The sequence below is a fragment of the Oncorhynchus tshawytscha genome, linkage group LG01 (genome assembly GCF_018296145.1).
Source record: "Oncorhynchus tshawytscha isolate Ot180627B linkage group LG01, Otsh_v2.0, whole genome shotgun sequence".
In the NCBI taxonomy this organism is placed as follows: Eukaryota; Metazoa; Chordata; class Actinopteri; order Salmoniformes; family Salmonidae; genus Oncorhynchus; species Oncorhynchus tshawytscha.
The window spans coordinates 27886114-27906999 of record NC_056429.1 but is presented as its reverse complement, the minus strand read 5'-3'; the positions used below and the strand labels follow the sequence as shown (position 1 = coordinate 27906999).

Here is a 20886-nt window from a genome sequence, read left to right as displayed (position 1 = left end):
AATATAATGGATAGTCTGTGCATCCAACGCTGCTCCAAAAGCGCAATCATCTTTACAACATCAGTACAGTCGCATCCCCTTGAAATCAACATTGGATATACCGGCCGTGTCACATCCGGACGTGATTGGGAGTCCCATATGGCGGCGCACAATTGGCCCAGCGTCGTATGGGTTTGGCTGGAGTAGGCCGTCATTGTAAATAAGAATTTGTTCTCAACTGACTTTCCTTGTTAAACAAAGGTTACATTAAAATATATATATATATATTTCCTTGTTGTATACAGATATATTAGTATATGGCAAGGACGGATATAAAACTGTACAAGTCTGCCCATGTGTGAATAATGAACAGTTTGTATAACTTTGGGCGTAGAGAAGACATTATAGAATGATAAAATACATTTAACTATACAGGCACTTGTTTGTTGAACAACAATATCAATGTCAAATAGACATGGGTGTTGGTATTTTTCAATTGATGATGATGATGAGAGAAGAAGACTGCAATCTGATCAAGGATCTCTTGGTTTTAAAATTGTAATAGTGAACTGCACACCAGGCTTGCTAAAAATAAGGAAACTATTAAATATGTAGGGTCATGTCATGACATGAAAAATGTCAACTCAACTAGCTACTAGGCATTTTCTTGTGTAGTCTATGCCATCCCATATATGTTGCCCTTAGTTTTTGGAAGTTACTCTGCGATGTAATGCAAACCACCATTCATTACTCATCCTATTGCAAAACTATGTAATCCAAAAGTTGCACAATCAGATGTAAATATTTCAGGGTTTTATATTTTATTTTCTTATGGAGGAGACGCGTTCCATGTTCCAGCTCCGCTCAAGCAGAGGAAATGGGCGGAACCGTGCCTTAGCACGTCACTACTTCTCTGTCGCTGCCTGATGCTATTGGCCGAGTGGAGGGGAGAACCACAGCAGCGCTTAGCGAAGGCGAGTAGCACAGCAACAGAAGCCAACTAGCGCAGAAAAGAGTCGGCGAAGGGTTGACTGAATGAAAAATCAACTGGCTAGCTACATCGAGTGTAGTTTTAGGAAAGTGTCACCCTCCCCCTAAATATTTATTATATTTTATAAGCAACAAACATTACAGTTTGATAATAGTTCATATTCGTGTTTACTGTATAGCCACGAGAGGTTAGTACAATCCTAAAAGAGCGAGGATGTTGGTCCCAGCGGGAAGATAATGAAGCGGTTGCGCGTTTTGTTGGCGTGCCTCATCCTCTGGTGGTAAGACCTATCTTCATTCTTTTCATTGTGTGCTGGAAAAGTTAGCTTGATATTGTCATGTTACGCCGAATAAATTACACCTTACTCGAAAGCAGCATTGGAAAGCGGATATTCTGACCATGTCTGTTCGTGGTGTGAGATGAAATCGATTCTTCCATCCTCCCATATGTAAAAAATGAAGTTAGCCAGCCCAGACTAGCTGGGTCATTCCTAGTATACGACGGTGCCTTGTATGCCCCGAGAAAATATTATTCAGTGTAAGATGTGTATTCCAAAGGGCTTTAAATATAAATGTAGGCGTCATTTCACCACAAAAGATATGGATCTTTAAAGGGAATTTTAGTGGATGTAGGCATTTCTACCAAGTCCCAGGGTGCTAAACCATTAACCGAAATGTCAGTTTTTAAACAACTAACGTTAGCAAAATGACCAACGTCGGTTAAATTATTTGAATTCTATTTCGTTTTCTTTTTGTGAGCGTAATGCACAAATTGCGCAGTTCAGCTAGAGCAGGCCTTCCCAAACTTTTTTGGCCCACTTCCCCATTTTGATATAACAAAAATGTTTGCAACCCCATCATGTAAAAAAAGGTGATGTAATCAACGGCCAATGTTTACTTTTTAATTTGGGTCTATGATAGTTTTACAAATCAGGCTGACCGTACTTTTGAAAGTTTTTTTTCATATTGCTGAGCGATTAGTGGGGAGGGTTTCAGTTCGGTTTAGGTTCGATTATTGAAATAGCGTTTTGGATTTTGGTTCCGATGCTTGGTTGAATGCTATAGCAACACAGAATAAATCGATTAATACATGTCCCATGATGGTAGTGACTTGCCATTACTAATTATTAACCATATTTTATTCACTTTAAATCAAATATTTGTGTTGTGTATTTTACATTTGTTTTATTTGATGACTTAAAAAAAACGTAAATCTAAGTCATCACTATTTTGTAGTACTTCAAAGTAAATAAGGCATACTGCGGAGTCAAACACTTTTGTCGTGTATTTTCAGGTAGAGAACTCAAGAAGCAACAGCTGCTCTCTATATGCCCTCATGATCATGCAGTCTTGTCTCCCCCATGGCGCAGGACATGTATATGCGCAATGGATTATGGTCATTTTAGTTAATTACCTCGTTTTATGAGCTAAACTGGTGAATATTTGCCTATTAAAAACTACAACTCCCTACTACATCGCGCAGCTCACAGAAAAAAACTGAACAACATAGAATTCAAATAATTGAACCGACCTCTGTCAATTAGTTGTTTAAAAAATGAAAAATAACCGGCATTTCGGGTTCAATCTGAAGGAAGTATGGTTTGAAGTGGCTGAAATCAGAAAAGTATTGGGTGTTCAGATGATCTTCAGGCGATACTTTTGTATGGTCTTCTGTGTAGAAACAAACTTCATCACTAGCAAGGTTTCCATTCAATTGGTGACAGATGTTCATGCTAAGTATCCTAAAATCCGCATAAAGAAATATATGCATTTTCCCACCAGTGATGTGTTTCCACCAAACAGACTTGTTGCTGATAAAAAAATCACTGCGTGACGACGTATTGCACACAATGTACTTTTTTGAAAGTTCAATGTGTTTCCGTGGCATTTCCAACTCTACCGATAGTTTTGTCAGAAACTGTTGCGATAAATAGCAAATGTGCATACTCTGATCTTGGCACTTGTGCTCTAGCCAACAGCTCGCAGATACATTGCGGGTAGGGTAAGCTAGTCTACATTATAAGATTATTATGGGTAATAATATTTTTATTTGTCAAACAGTAGTAAAGCATTGATCATCATGTCACCAGAATTAGACCCTCTCTTTATGGAAAGGAGCATCAAGATCACCGTGCACTTTCACCACCCTGTGAAGTTCATCAAATTATTTCATCAGTAGCCTAATAAACTGCATGCTTCTCGAGTCGTAGTGCGAGGACCACACAACATATCACGCCTGACTACAAGTTTACTTCGATGTGATGGCGTTTCCACCACCGTTTCTCGCATAATTAATTTTACAGACACAAATTTCCCACCATGTTGAACGAACATGATCTGTCGGCATATATAAATTGTAATGAAACTTCCTGTTTCCATCACAGCTGTCTTGTTTTTTTTGTTATATGGTAGTACATTACTCGCATAAAAACTGGATGGAAACGTGATTACTAATGATAGTGCTTGTGTGCATTGTAGAGGGAAACAGATCACACCTGCGTGTTCCTGAGAGTCCTATCTTTCAACGATGGGGTTATAATATTTTGTAGCTTACACCATCCAAAACAGAGCCACATTTGTAGGAAGAAAATGACCTGTTCTGTTTATTACAACCACATCTAGTGTCTACCGGCGGTTACTGACGACCACAGTTGTATTTTTTCCCCCGTTTCTCTCGCAACCCCATTTTCAAATTGGCGACCGCACTTGGGGTCGCAACCCCTAGTTTGGAAGACACTGCTCTAAAGATACCGCACCGCATAAGCAGTAGCCCAATAGAGATGAGATGATGATTTGGAATGGGGTATTCAACCCTTTAGTTATGGCAAGCCTAAATAAGTTGGTCCAGGAGTAAAAAATGACATAATGCATGGACTCACGCTGTGTGCAATAATATTGTTTAACATGATTTTTGAATGACTACCTCATCTCTGTATCACACACACAATTATCTGTAAGGTGCCTCATACAAGCAGTACATTTCAACCACAAAGACCAAGGAGGCTTTCCAATGCCTCACAAAGAGGTCACTTATTGGTAGATAAGTAGACATTGAATATCCCTTTGAGCATGGTAAAGTTATTAATTACAAGTGTTTACTCCTGAACTTATTTAGACTTGCCATAACAAAGTGGTTGAATATGTGTTGACTGAAGACATATCAGCTTTTCATTTTTTAAATTAATTTTTATATTAATTTTAAAATATTTTTTAAATGAACATAATTCCACTTTGACATTATGGTGTAGGCCAGTGACAAAATATCTCATTTGAATCCATTTTAAATTCAGGCTGTAACACAACACTTTCAAAAAGTCAAGGGGTGTGAATAATTTCTGAAGGCACTGTACCTAGCTGTATTAGAGGGTGGACAAGAATATAATATTTTTCATGAGGGCTATTGATGCAGCAATTATAGCTGTAAAACCTGCTAGCCAGCTAGATAAAAGTATATTAAACAGTTAACTAGCTGGTCAACTTTTTATCCAGCTGATTGTCTTTTCTGCTTAGTCTTGCAGCATGGATGCGTAAGCTAACAGTGACAGGTGGTGGATTATCACAGGTCGTGCATTGATTAAGCCACGAGAGCCACTGACGCAGGAAACAATACCCAGGTCTGGTGACAAGTATGGCCAGTAGCATGACAGCATTCTAGCGTCAGACACCTACACAGCATAAGAAGTGTACTTTAAATAGTCTAGCTACACTACAGTAACGTACAAGCCAACGACTAGAGTAGCCTACTAAGTCTTTTCACTTGACCTTGGCTAGTAGTTCCTTCTCTCTCAACCAAGCTTTGTCTTGTGTTGCCAGGACAACTACTTTAAAAAAAATAGATGTGTCAAAGTAGAAACCACAGCACTGCTCTTTTCCCTCACCAAACTGCTAATCAAAAAAGACCAAGTCAGTCTCTATTGTACTCTTGCTCTGTCCTGATCACTGATAAAGGTTGTGTTTTCTGTATGTCTTCTGAGAATCTATACTTTTAATTGTCTAGTGGTTAATGGTTTACAGACCCTATAGAAGGGTGTTAATGATTTTCTATGGTAAATATGGGCTCTTTAGGCAAGCTGCCATATGTGACTGCAATATGCCTCCTATCAGTAAACATTGTTGATTTAAGATCTAGTGCTGTGAGCTTGATTGCATGTAGTTAAATAAATGTCTTTATTGTTCTCAAACATGCTTCTGAACTGTACATACAGATGGACTAGGTCGATCTGTATGTTTGATTATGGAGTTAAAAGGCTTTCACATTTCTGCTCTTGTGTAAAAGTGAGGGAAGTTGTAACGTATGCCCCCCGCGAGGTTAGGCTATAAGAAACAGACAGTGAAGTAGGGCTGGGCGATATGACCAAAATCTCATATCCCGATATAGGTAATTTCATATCCCGATAACGATACATATACCGATATAGCACATTTTCTTATTACGTTTTGAATTATACTCAACAAATAAAATGTTCTTACTCATATTTGATTATTTCTCTTATTTAGAACCTTTGTGCAAATTTTCAATTAAGCATGTAACAAAATATGAATGTATAAAACCTAAAAAGGTAAATAGAAAACACTTCAACTATAGTTGCAAACAAAATAAATAGGCCTAAAATGTGACTGGGTCTAAAATATCCAAACCGAATTTATAATACTCTTTAATAGTAGAACTGATTTGAATTGTAGCAGCAAACAAATTAATACAGGTCTAACAAATATTGGTATGTAAAATACCAAATGTAAACATGGAACACTTTCAAGTTTAAATTATAGCAGCAAAATAAGGCACACAAATAAATATATAAAAAGTAAACAAAATACTCCTTCAAGTTTGGATTATAACATATCAAAACAACCAAAGTGCTGCAAACAATGCTTCAAAATGTTTGCCTTATGTTTCAGAATCTCAGGGAGTTAGTTTTACTGGTTGAGAGCCAGGGATACAAGCTGGTCAACTCTTTCTTTCTGGTTTAAGTGATGACCTCTGACATGTTACAATGTTCCCACTTGTACCGAACACCCGCTCTGATGGGGCACTTGTGGCAGGGATGCACAAGCATTTCTTTGCTAGCTTGGCCACTTGTGGGGAAATGTGCCTCATGCTGACTCCACCATTCCACTGGGTTTGCCTCTGGACCAGCCTCCAGTTGGAGATATAGGTTGAGCTCCTTTTCAATGGACTCTCCGCTTGACTGAGGGGCTGTTTAGCTTTGCATTGCTGCTTTTTCAAAGGTGCTGCTCAAACTCTTCTTTTGCTTCTTAGCAGGAAGCTCTAGCAGCTGCAGCTGATGGAAGAGGGGCTGCCTCTGCTGACACTGCCTGTTTAGCCAACATGCTCTCCAATTTAACTAGTTTAGAATGCCCTCTTTGATGGTCGTGATGAGCGGAGTGTCGTCATCCTGAGGCTTGAGTACCTGGTTGTTGATGGAGGACCGGTTTCAAGTAGCAAACACTTGTGTACTGCTCCCCAGACAAGACATCTGTAAACTCCATAAGGACTCCATGCCTTGTTTATGGACTCCAGAAAGTCCCAAGTCCGACCAAGTTGGGACCAGATGTTGCGTTTTCTTGTCGGCATGGAGGACCTGTGAGCGAGCTTTCTCCTGCTCCAAGACCCTTTCAATAATTTGTTGCATAGAGCCCCACCTGGTAGGGCTTTCTGTGATCAGCTCATGAGCAGGCAAGCCCAGTTCAGCTGGAGCCTTGGCCAGTTCACATCTTCTCTTCCATGAATTAGCGAAGGCACTCACCAACTTCTTGTAGACTCCAACTGGTCTTTGCACTCTGGGTAGTTTCACACTTCGCTCTGTGTAAATAAAGGAGAAGATGCATGTTATTTTACAGGACAGGAAACGCATTCATTGCATTGTGTGTGGATGTGTTTAAATGTGCATTATTACTGTATTGTTGAGCCTTGTAAAAGGATAATTTCTGTTACTTTGTGACAGACAGGTTATCAGTATCATCATTCCCTTAACTGGATTTACTTTGACTACACCCCCATATTCAGCCAAGCTTTTAACATGCTTGCACGTCACATAACAAACATAGCACCTTCAAGACATTTAAAATACAACGTGAGGTGGCCTACTAAAAAGGTTTATTTTTACTGAAATATATTTTTACATTGGTGGGGCTTTCTGTTTTAGACACTCACCAATGACTAGATGAAGACAGTGGCCAAAAGACTGAACGTATCGAGTCATTCAGCTGAAGTGCAAGGATGTTGTTTGTGACGTTAGCCGTTGTGCCACAGACTGTGATCCTCGCTCAGTCCCCACAACTCAAGAGCTTCCCTGAGACCTCTGGCTATTATTTCTCCCGTGTGGTCATCTGGGAAATAGCCTGTCTGTAAACACCAACTGCAGTGTGTCCAGTCTTGGATGAAGTGTATTGTCAGGCTCGTATAGGGCTGTGTATTTTACATATCTGTTGCTGTATCGTAGTACATTACCTTGTGGATTTCCTCCTCTGCTTTGGCCCGACACTCTTGATATATAAACGAGGCAACTTACCTTGATCGAAGTGTTTTCGCCTTCGCATTTTGTGCCTTGGGTCTTGTGTTAGCACCAACTCAGTTTCTCTACTGTGTAAATTGGGGCCATGTCTTTGCAGATCTAAGTTGTAACGGTAGCTGTTACCTCCTTCCATTTTCGGGATTCTTTGCCATATGGTGTGCCGCGGGCAAAAGCCTCTTGCAACGTCTTGAGTCGGGGGTTTGTTTTGAGCACTCGACTACTTTTTTGGGTCTCATCCGCAGACTCTCTTCGTACTGTTTCACATGATTCTTGCTAGTTTCACATGATTTCACATGTGAAGTTTCACATGATTCTTGCATAGTATACTATGCAAAACGAGTTAACTTTGAGCACCTCCATCTCCTCTACGTGCCGTGTGGAAGGAAATTTGCAACACAAACAAACATGGAGGAGAGTGAACGTGGCAGAGCACGGAGACATGGTTTGGGTATGAAAAGACTGACACAGACAGAACCGTCCTCTGCAAAATATGCCGCTAACCTGGACATCCCATGAGACATCCATGTCTTCATCACTGGAAAAGATAAACCATTGAGTTTGATATAATTTAAAAGCTTGTCAAACCATTTAATCATTTCTTGGATATATATTTTTTTAATAGAGATTGGCTGTTTTGATTTTTATTTAGTCAATTATGTGAACTTTTTAATATTTGCATATGTTATAGCTTAGACCCTATTTTACTTCATGAGGTTTTAGTTTTTTCCTGCCGTCGGTTGAGATACAATATGCTCTTGAATACAGGGTGGGTGTCACTTCAGTCATAGAATGGACCTATCCCTTCAGACCACAGTAATTTAGCTGGTACACTATTGGAATATGCCACAAAAATGGCCGTCGGACCACCCACCCTCAAATGTAAACTTAATTGGTCATGTCTATTTTAGTATCTATATTTCTAAGATTACAGTAGGTTTCTCATGGACAACTGACAGTATAATTTAAAACAACAGATTTTCCCATTCAAGTCAACGTTCTCTGATGTGTGGACCTCCAACCATCTTTGTGGTACCATTTTGAAAGTCAATGTCCATTTATTTCCATTTTAGTACATTTATCGACCAAAGCATGACACCCACCCTGTATTCAAGAGCATGGTGCCTCAACCGATTGTTCAAATCAAAAGGGGTGCTGTCAAAAAGTGATAATTCAAATGGATTAACCCTTTTGTTATTTCAGTTTGGACATTACAGCCCACTCTAGTGCTAGAAAGCTGACTTTATGGTGTACTGTCTCAGAAGAGGATATATATTTCCATCTCTACTGGTCTCCATGCCAACTGAATTCCAGTACACATTTCGAAGAAGAATATGGAATCATTTGTATGAAATCATCTTCCAGTCCTCTGTCCAATTTATTAGTGTTGTCTTGACTTTTCAAGCATCAGCTGATGAGCTTCAGGCCCTTGAGTTTTTAGTGCTGCTGTTTTATTCATCATGACATGGTTGACATAGTTTGTTCATAAATAAATCCCAGATGTCTGCTGATGTTGAGTCTTCAGCCAAGCCTGATGACTTCAGAGAACTCTTGCTAATGTAAAATATTGATGATACATAAATGGAATTTAAGTTCTGTACCACTAGTTGGGTTACTAAATCAAATTTAGTAATGGACTAATTGGTCAGTTACGCAACTGTTTGATCTGTTTGATCCTGACTTTCAACTAGACCTAACTCGTGTTTTGAGCTTGTGGTCTGTGACCAAAATTTTGACTTGGCTGTGTGATGCCCATTTTTAATTGGTCGCTAGGGTGCCAGTGATTTTTATTTATTTATTATTTAAAAAAACAAAAAAATAAAAAAAAAACTTTTAGCTGGTCATCTCAGCATTGTTGTGGACTTCAAACATCCAATTACTGTACTTTTATTTTATGAGTGAAACCTAGGAAATGGAATTTACCAAAAGATCCAACTTACTTTCTAGGACCCTACAACTGCAGAGTGATTGTTCAAAATCACTTACAATAACACCCTTTTTAAGATTGTGCGAAGGTTTCATTTTTGCTCTTCATACAATCAGTGTAAATATGATATTGTCGATTTTAACGTGTAATTTGTGTATGGAGGGTAGATCATTATAGGCTACTTGTAATAAAAGCTAACATTTAAATAATGCACGCTTTCCCGGGCCAGTAGCTTTGTTTACCTGAATGTCAAGCCCTGCATGGGCATGCTCATTTAAAAGATGGCTAGTCATTATTAATCTGTCTCTGTATGGAATCGAGGTACATTATGGGACCCAGGTCAGCTCATTATTGCTGCTCAGCGTCTCAAAATTTGTGTGACCAAATCATGTGCTGGTGCTATCAACTGAAAAATTTGGTAGCACCTAGGGTTGCACATTTTGGGGATTATTCAGAAGTGGAAACTTTCTGAGGGAATTAACAGGAATATATGCAAATTAATATTAATACCATTTAAATATAGATGTTTTTTTGCATTGGATATATTTAACTTAAACATTTTACCGTATCATAAGTAGGCATAATTGCAAGTGATTAAATTCTCCCAATAGAAAAAAAAACAATATAGTTACGAATTGAACTTTTTAATTAAATGAGTTGACTCTTCACATGGGATGATTTCACTGAACAACAAAATTAAGGGAATATTGAATGATCCCCCAATGATCCATCGCATCTCCCAAAAATGTTTTCAACATACATCTGTAAAACGATAGTCTAGAAACTAAAGCTTTGGTTGTCTTACTCACAGGCGTCCATGTCTTCTCCCTGGACCTCCTCAATGTCCACCTCTTGAACATCAGACTCTGAGGTCTCATCTTCACTGCCATTTTCCAAACCTGTTGAGGATGGCTCGTTGTCAGGCTCAAAAAGCCTCAAATTTGCCTGTATGGCCACCAATTTTTCAACCCTTGTATTGGTCAGCCTGTTAAGTGCTTTGGTGTGTGTGTTCCCAAACAAGGACCAGTTGCCCTATGAGGCAGCTTATTTTGGAGGATTATGGAGGCAACAGGTGAAAGAGCCTCCGATCCACAAAGTCTCTTCCACCAGGTGGCTGTTGAGATAAGTTGGCACGACTGCCATATTGCATTTTCATCAAAAAGCCCTTGCTTGGAAGTATACTTCGCTAGCCTGGCTAGAACCTTGCCCTCATCCAGGCCAAGGTGGCGAGACATGGTAGTGATGGCACCATAGGCCTTGTTGGCACCATAGGCCTTGTTGATCTCTGCACCAGACAGGATGCTCTTGCAAGGATACTTGGGGTCTAAGTACGCGTATGGGCTTCAGGCAGGAGTCTTCATGCTTTTTGATGCATTTCTGAACTGCAGTTTCCTCTGCTTGGAGCAACAGTGAAGTGGGCAGGGCAATGCGCATTTCTTCTCTTACATCTGCTAGCAGAGTCTGAACATCAGACAGGATGGCATTGTCTCCCTCAAACTGTGCAATGGCTACTGCTATAGGTTTCAGGCTGCTTACCACTCTCTCCCAAAATACATCATCCAGGAGGATCCTCTTGATGGGGCTGTCCATATCGGCAGACTGATGTGGCCATTTCTTGGAGAGACTCCCTCCCCTCCAGGAGACTGTCAAACGGGTGTTGCTGGGCAGCTTCAATGTGGTGCTCTTATTCTTCTCACTTTGCTTGGTGAGGTAGATTGCTGCTGTAACTTGATGACCCTTCACATACCGAACCATTTCCTTGGCTCTCTTGTAGTGTGTATCCATTGTTTTCAGTACCATGATATCCGTTAGGAGCAGATTCAATGCATGAGCAGCATAGGCAATTGGTGCGATGTGAGGGTAGGACTCCTCCACTTTAACCCAGCAGCCTTCATGTTCGCAGCATTGTCTGTCACCAGTGCAATTACCTTCTGTAGTCCAAGGTCATTGATGACTGCCTTCAGATTATCTGCATTGTAGAGACCGGTGTGTCTGTTGTCCCTTGTGTCTGTGCTCTTGTAGAATACTGGTTGAGGGGTGAAGATAATTTAGTTAACTGTTCCTTGCCCACGAACATTCAAGCACCCATTAGAGATGATTGCAATGCATAGCCTGTTTTCTCTGATTTGCTTGACCTTCACTTGGACTCTGTTGAACTCTGCATCCAGCAAATGAGTAGATAAAGCATGTCTGATTGGAGGGGTGTATGCTGGGTGAAGAACATACACCATTTCTGAATGTTCTGAATTTTCCAATACACATTACCTGTGAGCAACAGAGGTGAACCAGTTGCATACACCGCTCGAGCAAGACATTCATCAGCATTTTTCTGACTACGTTCCTCCATTGTGTCAAACAAACTTATGATTCCAGGAGGACCATGAGCTGTTGCTATCGACAAGGTGTCTGATTCATCATTTTCACCTCAAATAGAATTAGAGGGACTTTTGTCAGAGGTTGCTTGTTGTGAGCGCTGAGGGAACTTTATGCACTTGGCCAGATGATTCTGCATCTTTGTTGCATTCTTAACATGTGATTTGGCACAGTATTTGCAAATGTACACAGCTTTTATTTCCACATTAGCTGCAGTGAAATGTCTCCACACATCAGATGGTGCCCGTGGCATTTTCCTGTAGATTTTGCTGTTGAAAAACCCCCAAATACAATTACATGTACAGATAAAGTTAAGCAATTAGATTAAACGACTCCTTTTGTAAGGTAAATGTTTTTAAATGAAACATGTATGGAAACAGGTGAATTAACACTCATCAGTTAGCAGACTCAAGCAAGCTAAAACCCTCATGGTGGCAAAAACTAACTAGCAGAAATGAAGAAGTTAGAAATGATTTAAACACCCTTTGTTGTAGGCTACTATTTACTATTTAACAAACAAAGTATGTATGTCATACAATATATTCACCCCACCCAGTATTGTAGTCAAAACATACCAGAAAGTATGTAGTCCTTGGCTCAGTCAGTCTAGTAGTGTGGGCTCAATAGCATCTCATTAGTGTGCAAGATCTTGAGAATCAGCTGTACATGTGATGGAACAGTGCACTGTACATGCTGAGGGTTGCAATTCCATTGAATTGGGCATAGTTTAATCAAAATATGCCACAAGACCTAGAATTGCCTTGTGTATCCCACAAAAAAGGTTCACTTTTATAAGCTAACTTTTTTTGACTAGTTTAAGCAAAATTCCCACAATTCCCGGCCTTAACTTCCCATATCCCATGGAAATTTACCGGAAGGTTTCCGACCCTTTGCAACCCTAGTAGAACCAGTGGAGAAAGTTAGTCGAGAGACCTGGGTCTATTTTGGTACACAGCCCAGGTTTCTCACATTACAGTGCATTTGAGACTACCAAGTGTCCCAATCCTGTTCTGGAAAAATATGGAATATATTTGCATTTTTTATGGATTTGAATAATCTTTCCAGGTGAGTTTCTGATGTAAATATAGGCTTCCTGTTCACTGTACTCTCATCTCTCTCTCTCCTACAGTAGGCCATATCCCCAATACACATCCTGACTCACTTGCCCTCATGATTCTGAATTCCTTCATGTGCGTGAATGAAGGTGTGTTTTTAGCAAAGCCTGGGGAGTTTAGAGTATTAGTGTGCATCTGTGAAATACCGTCCTGCTTTCTGCATGTCAGTGTTTGCAAGATAGCGTAGTTTAAGCCAGGGAACACATCAGCCTGTTCAATTAGTTTCCTTCTATCACCTCACATAACTGATTATCTGATATTAGATATGTGTTCTGTTTACGTGGTTGTGTTTTTAGCTTTGCGCTTCTCCTATAGTCTAATTATCACACCATCCATTTTCCTCCACCCCCATGCCTCTCAGAGCCCCAGCACATGTAAACCATTAAACTTGTTAACCAGAGAGCTGAGACTCTCACACAAACAAGCTGACACTGAGAAAAGGCTGTAAGCGCGAGAAGATATGTTATTGTTTAGCTCCACTCTGTTCCTGCCCTATCTAATCTGTACTGGAGGAGCAGGCCTTTTGCCAGTGTCTAGAGGGAAGGTAAAGGGTTGTGTTTCCCGTGCGGCAAGGCAGGCCCTGTGGTGGCTGGCCTCCCTGCCTGAACACCGAGAGACCAAGGGAGAGAGAAACACAAAGGTGGGAGTAACATGGCGAGGAGGACAGACCGTTTTCTGCAGACCAGCTCTCTGCAGACCAGCTCTCTGCTAGAGAATAGGAGGGCATTAAGGGAAACTTTACTACGATAGTTAGGTCATTGACTTAGATTCACCCTTATGTGTATTGTGGTCCCTGTATGTATTGCACACACGTGAATAAGTGTTTGTTGTTTGAGTGTCTCTTACTGAGACATCTACTTGGGTTCCCATTTTTGGTGGGTGCCTGCTTTCCCTTTCACCCAGCAGACCTAATTACACACACATGCCTGCTCACTTGATTGCTAATGCAAACCCTTACGCACGCAGCTTTTGGCTTCTCACCTCTCTGCGCCAACTCTCAAACGTTTGGCATGAATAGGACTGGCATGGCAGATAGGGCAAGAATCCGATGGCAACAGACCGTTTCTGTGGTAGCAGGATGTTGTAAATGTTAGCGTTCCCGTCCGATTCATAGCGGTAGCATTTGCCAGCCAAGAGTACTTAGTAGAGTTCGACCGATTAATCGGAATGGCCGATTAATTACGGCTGATTTCAAGTTTTCATAACAATCGGAAATCGGTATTTTTGGACACCAATTTGGGCGATTTAAATTTATTTAAATTTTTTATTATTATGAATTTATTTATTTATCTTTATTTTCCGGGGGGGAAAATGCATTTTATTTTTTAAACAACCTTTATTTAACTAGGCAAGTCAGTTAAGAACACATTCTTATTTTCAATGATGGCCTAGGAACGGTGGGTTAACTGCCTTGTCCAGGGGCAGAACGACAGATTTTTACCTTGTCAGCTCGAGGATTCAATCTTGCAAACTTTCAGTTACTAGTACAACGCTCTAACCACCTGCCTCTCATTGCACTCCACGAGGATCCTGCCTGTTACGCAAATGCAGTAAGAAGCTGAGAAGTTTAATGCTAGCTAGCAACTTATCTTATAAAAAACAATCAATCATAATCACTTGTTAACTACACATGGTTGATGATATTACTAGTTTATCTAGCGTGTCCTGCATTGCATATAATCGATGCGGTGCACATTCGCGAAAATGGACTGTCGTTGCTCCAATGTGTACCTAACCATAAACATCAATGCCTTTCTTAAAATCAATACACAAGTATATATTTTTAAACCTGCATATTTAGTTAATATTGCCTGCTAACATGAATTTCTTTGTCACTTCTCTTGCAACAGAGTCAGGGTATATGCAGCAGTTTGGGCCACCTGGCTCGTTGCGAACTGTGTAAAGACTTTCTTCCTAACAAAGACAGCCAACTTCGTCAAACGGGGGATGATTTAACAAAAGCACATTTGCGAAAAAAGGACAATCGTTACACGACTGTACCTAACCATATAAACATCAATGTCTTTCTTAAAATCAATACACAGAAGTATATTTTTTTTTAAACCTGCATATTTAGCTAAAAGAAATCCAGGTTAGCAGGCAATATTAACCAGGTGAAATTGTGTCACTCCTCTTGCGTTCATTGCATGCAGAGTCAGGGTATATGCAACAGTTTGGGCCGCCTGGCTCGTTGCGAACTAATTTGCTAGAATCTTACGTAATTATGATATAACATTGAAGGGTGTGCAATGTAACAGGAATATTTAGACTTACGGATGCCACCCGTTAGATAAAATACGGAACGGTTCTGTATTTCACTGAAAGAATAAATGTTTTGTTGTCGAGATGATAGTTTCCGGATTTGACCATATTAATGACCTACGGCTCATATTTCTGTGTGTTCTGTTATAATTAAGTATTATTTAATAGAGCAGTCTGACTGAGCGATGGTAGGCAGCAGCAGGCTCGTAAGCATTCATTCAAACAGCACTTTCGTGCATTTTGCCAGCAGCTCTTCGCAATGCTTCAAGCATTGCGCAGTTTATGACTTCAAGCCTATCAACTCCCGAGATTAGGCTTGTGTAACCGATGTGGCTAGCTAGTTAGTGTTTCAAACGTCATTCGCTCTGAGACTTGGAGTAGTTGTTCCCCTTGCTCTGCATGGGTAATGCTGCTTCGAGGGTGGCTGTTGTCGATGTGTTCCTGGTTCGAGCCCAGGGAGGAGCAAGGAGAGGGACGGAAGCTATACTCTTACACTGGCAATACTATAGTGCCTATAAGAACATCAAATAGTCAAAGGTATATGAAATACAAATTGTATAGAGAGAGAGTCCTATAATTTCTATAACTACAACCTAAAACTTCTTACCTGGGAATATTGAAGACCCATGTTAAAAGGAACCGCCAGCTTTCATATGTTCTCATATTCTGAGCAAGGAACTTAAAACGTTAGCTTTCTTACATGGCACATATTGCACTTTTACTTTCTTCTCCAACACTTTTGGTTTTGCATTATTTAAACCAAATTGAACATGTTTCATTATTTATTTGAGGCTAAATTGATTTTATTGATGTATTATATTAAGTTAAAATAAGTGTTCATTCAGTTTTGTTGTAATTGTCATTATTACAAATAAATAAATAAAAATTGCCCTTTTTTTTTTTTAAATCGGTATCGGCTTTTTTGTTCGGTATCGGCTTTTTTGTTCGGTATCGGCTTTGAAAAATCATTATCGGTCGACCACTAGTACTTAGCACCTCTGAAACAGAGTGCCCAGCAGAAATTTGCAAACCAATTCTACATATAGAAACATCCAAAAATGGCGCCAGTCAGATGCCCATTGGCTGGTGGTGCCATTAACAAACCGCGCCTAACTAACGGCAGACTGTAATTCAGTGCAATATGCTTTCTACCTCCAGTGATTATGTGTTGGAGCTACTTGTGGGTGTTTTACTGACTTTGCATTGTTACACACACACACACACACACACCATAACTAGCTTTTCTCAGAGGGGTGTACATGTTCCACTGGGTTCCCAGTCAACAGCAGGGTTGTATACATTAGCCCAGACCATTAATGTCAACAGCTAAAGCGCACACGGCTGCTCATGGAAACATCAGCCTTCAGCCTGCTATAAGGACAGATTATAGGCTTATTCTCTCTATTATGTAAGCCATTTGGAATTGAACTTAGTTCACTTTATGTGCGGGCATGGGTTTATATGACACGCGTGTCATCCTAGTTCTCAGTGAAGATGGTGTGTGACAGATTCCTCTTCTATAATCAAGATACCGCTCTGTCGTCTTGGCTTATTTAGTTGTTTCATGGTCTTTCACTTTAGATTCCTATCCATTGTGATTATCTCATTTGGGGGGACTATGCAGGTGTGACATACAATTTAAGCACTTTGTTTTGTGAAACATGAACTGTGTGTGTGTGTGTGGGGGGGGGAAGAAGAGAGAATCTCGTTCTTATCTCCCTGTTATAATCTCTTTCAGATTATTATGTAGGTTAAGTAAGGCTATTATCGCTCATTAGATAATGACCAGTTATCACACCAGGGTTCCAGAGAGTGTAGGCCTAACCCAGGGTTTAACACGGAGGATCCTCCAGCTCCAGGTTGGAACATGGGGTTGTCCTGTTCCAGTTGGAACCCCCATTGTGGATTTCTGCACTGGCCAGTGTACCACGCACACATAACTGAACCAAACTGCTGGATGAAACCTAGAATGACCCTTCAGTCAAAGTGTAGAATAGTTAGTATGGCCCCACTCCTGTTGAGATGTTGACAGTATTCGCATGGAATAGAGAGTTAGTAAGACCACACCAGTATATCCCAGGCCAGCTCACCCAACCAGTTTATTTTCTAAGCTATAGGCTGAGCTGTTCTGTATGGCTGTTTACATCCTCGCGGCCTCCTCCTATATCAGGTTTACCCTCTGTTCTATTCTGTCACAACCCCAGCCATATCATATTTATATGGTGAAGGAGGGGTGGGGGGGTCACTCAATACTTCAATCAATAGTTATTTAACAAACAAGTACACAGGTTTGGCAAATATACAGTTTAGATAGGGCCTATTACTTGTAACACAGATATAAGCATTAAGGTTAGGCCTATGCTGTAGCCTATTGCAGTAGAGATTCCATGCGTTACCCAACATGGTTTCTAGAGAACAACAGAGCAGATCCAGGCTCAAAACAACTATTTACTGCTCAAGTGCCTATAGGGCTTCTTCCTCATACGCATGACATACACACACGCGCGCAACTGTATGTATAAGCAAGCAGCGTGTGGGTAGAGGGCTTCAGTAAAATGAATCTGCTTGTATGTGTGTCCACATTGTAAAGACAGTGCATGTTTGGCAGGCAGCCCTGTTTTAATGTGAGATGCTCCTCATATGCAGACCCCTAACAGGTCTGGACAGACAGTTGTCATCAGCTGGTAGGCTTTCAGACCAATACACAGGAAACTGTTGGGGACACTGGGAACCAGAATGGCCTTCATTGACTACTCAGTTCTTATAGCCACGGGGAAGGGGGAAGGCTACGGACCTCCAGCCCACACCTAGCTGGGGTGGTAGAAGAATCCTTGCTTTAGGAATCCATTAGCTCACCAGATTTGATTTAACCTTTATTTTGACATGGAGTCAATGCTGAGACCCAAGGTCTCTTTAAAATAAATATATATATATATTTTTTTACAGATGTGCCCTGTTTAGCACAACAATACACATCAAAATACAATTCACATTAAAATACGCAATACATGACAAGAAAAGTACAATAATAAAAACTTCTACATTCTTCAGTAAAAAGGTCCCTTAACAGCCATCTGAAATGCCCTAGAAGCACCGATTCCTCAAAAACACACAAGTAAAAAAACAACTTAAAGCAGTAGATATCAAAGGGCTCTCCAGAGTTACCCCATCTGGTCTCAGGGATGGCTATCTCGTACGTCAATAAGTTAACAATGAAGTAAGGTACTGCTTAAGTTTTATGCTGGAGGGCTTTAGAAACAAAAATAGTGCAATGCATCAATCTACAAGACTTCAAAGAGGGCCAGCTTACTTTTTCATACAAAATGCAGTGATTTGTACTGAACCTATCGCTGTGATAAACTGCGTCCAATGGCTTCAATACAGTGGCGGCTGCGTTCATATAGTCTAACCGGTGTGAATGTCGACTGAATGATTTGTTGTCTGCTATTAAATAAGCCCATTTTAATTCAGAATTTCTTAACTCGTCAAAATTCTTTTTGAAAGACAGCTCTTGGTCAATTTAGATGCCCAGATATTTATAAACAGGGACATGATCAATGACATCATCCAATGTACATATGTAACCGACCAGCTCGATTCGGTCTTATATAGTAAAATTTGAAATTGTGTTTTTTACATCGGATAAAGTAGAGACTCAGAGCTAGAAAATGGTATATCATACACTGCAGGTGAGGAACAATGGGAAAGTAAATCTGCTTTTTAAGTTGATAAATTTGTAATCTAACTTTTGAGAAAATGGCCCTTGAATGTTTTGGTAAACCTACTGGAGAGCTCCTCTTTGTCTACACCCATGCAGCATCGTTCACACCCGCTGAAGCCTCAACCATCTCTTTAAGGACTCGCATGTAAATTCATGTACTTAACAACCTAAGATTTTAAAGACTAATGGCTGGTTTATCTATTGCAGTGCCAGAGTGCGTTCAGAGCGTTCATAAACTCAGAGCGTACACTGGACGCTCTGGTCAAGGAATAGGGGTGATCCGAGCATTCTGAACCTAACAGCAGTCAAGCACCAAGCTAACTGTCTAACGTTGGCTAGCTTACTAGCTACTTTGACACAAATGAGAGAACAGCATTCTGGCATTCTTTTGCAGTTTTACTTTAGTGTGTTATTGTGAACAGGATGCATGTTTTGGATGTTTTTGTATTCTGTACAGGCTTCCTTTTCATTCTGTCAATTAAGGTTAGTATTGTGGAGTAACTACAATGTTATTGATCTAGCTTCAGTTATGTCCTACCACACTACTTTGATTCCCCTAAGGGGTGTGAATACTTTCTGAAGGCACTATGCCTTTCCAAAAAAAACGATAACGATTTTTAACATTAGCGGTCTAAGGCACTGCATCTCGGTGCAAGAGGCGTCACTACAGTCCCTGGTTCAAATCCAGGCTGTATCACATCTGGCCGTGATTGGGAGTCCCAAAGGGGGGCGCGCAATTGGCCCAGCATTGTCCGGGTTTGGCCCAGGTAGGCCGTCATTGTAAATAAGAACTTGTTCTTAAAACCTCTTAAGCCAACCCCCTACTTTTTCGAACATTCTGTTAAAAATCGCGCAACATTTTGGCGTCCTGCTACTCATGCCAGGAATATAGTATATGCATATGATTAGTATGTGTGTATAGAAAACACTCTAACGTTTCTAAAACTGGTTAAATCACGGCTGTGACTATAACAGAATGTCTGTTTCATCGAAAAGCGCAGGAAAATCTGATCACTGGAAATGGAAAAAAATATCCATGCGCCACTTCAACCCATTGTTAAAGGTGAACCGTATTAAATGAGGCCGAGGTTGCAGTACCTACAGCTTCCACAGGATGTATAGAGTCTTCTCATTTGATTCTGATTTGATTCTTGGTAGATCCGACCAAAGGGAACCGATTCCCTCCGACCACCAACTTGATGCATTGGCTCGGTGTTTTTCCGGACATTTTTTCCAGACGACCAGCTATCGAATTTACATTGCCTCCTGATGATTTTTATAGCTTATTAACGTGTAGTAATACCTAAAGTTGCATTAGAAAGGTATTTCGAAGTGTTTTGTGAAAGTTTATCGTCGACTTTTTAACTTTAAAAAAATGACGTTACGTTATGAAACGCTATTTTTTTCCGTTTATCACACAGTCTTCATAGATCGATATCTAGGCTATATATGGACCGATTTAATCGAAAAAAGACCCAGTATTGATTATGGGACATCAAGGAGTGCCAACAAAGAAGATGGTCAAAGGTAATGAATGTTTTATATTTTATTGTGCGGTTTGTGTAGCGCCGACTATGCTAATTCTTTTGTTTACATCCCCTACGGGTCTTTTGGGGTGTTACATGCTATCAGATAATAGCTTCTCATGCTTTCGCCGAAAAGCATTTTAAAAATCTGACTTGGTGCCTGGATTCACAACGAGTGTAGCTTTAATTCAATACCAAGCATGTGTATTTTAATGAACGTTTGCGTTTTAACTAATACTATTAGCGTTTAGCGTAGCGCATTTGCATTTCCAGAGCTCTAGTTGGGACGTCTGCGTCTCAAGTAGGATCAAGAGGTTAACTGACTTTCCTAGTTAAATGAAGGTTACACTACACTGACCAGAAAGTTATTTTGTTGGCATTTACGTATTTCCCCTTTACCAGTAAAACAATCAAAGCCTATTTATTTCACTTGCTGTGTGGTTTCGTTGTTCAGTCTTTTCTTTCTCAACCAGGATTTCAT

The 20886-nt window shown here is 40.3% G+C and overlaps 1 protein-coding gene across 1 annotated transcript in view; it reads left to right on the top strand.

The window, feature by feature from the left end:
- The first annotated feature begins 905 nt into the window (after positions 1 to 905).
- Positions 906 to 20886, top strand: part of LOC112248789 (SUN domain-containing ossification factor-like) — a 68873-nt gene continuing 48892 nt past the window's right edge. Inside the window, 1 exon segment of the mRNA XM_024418111.2 lies at positions 906 to 1250. Within this exon segment, the coding sequence (XP_024273879.2) occupies positions 1207 to 1250 (44 nt within the window). The 5' untranslated portion in view covers positions 906 to 1206.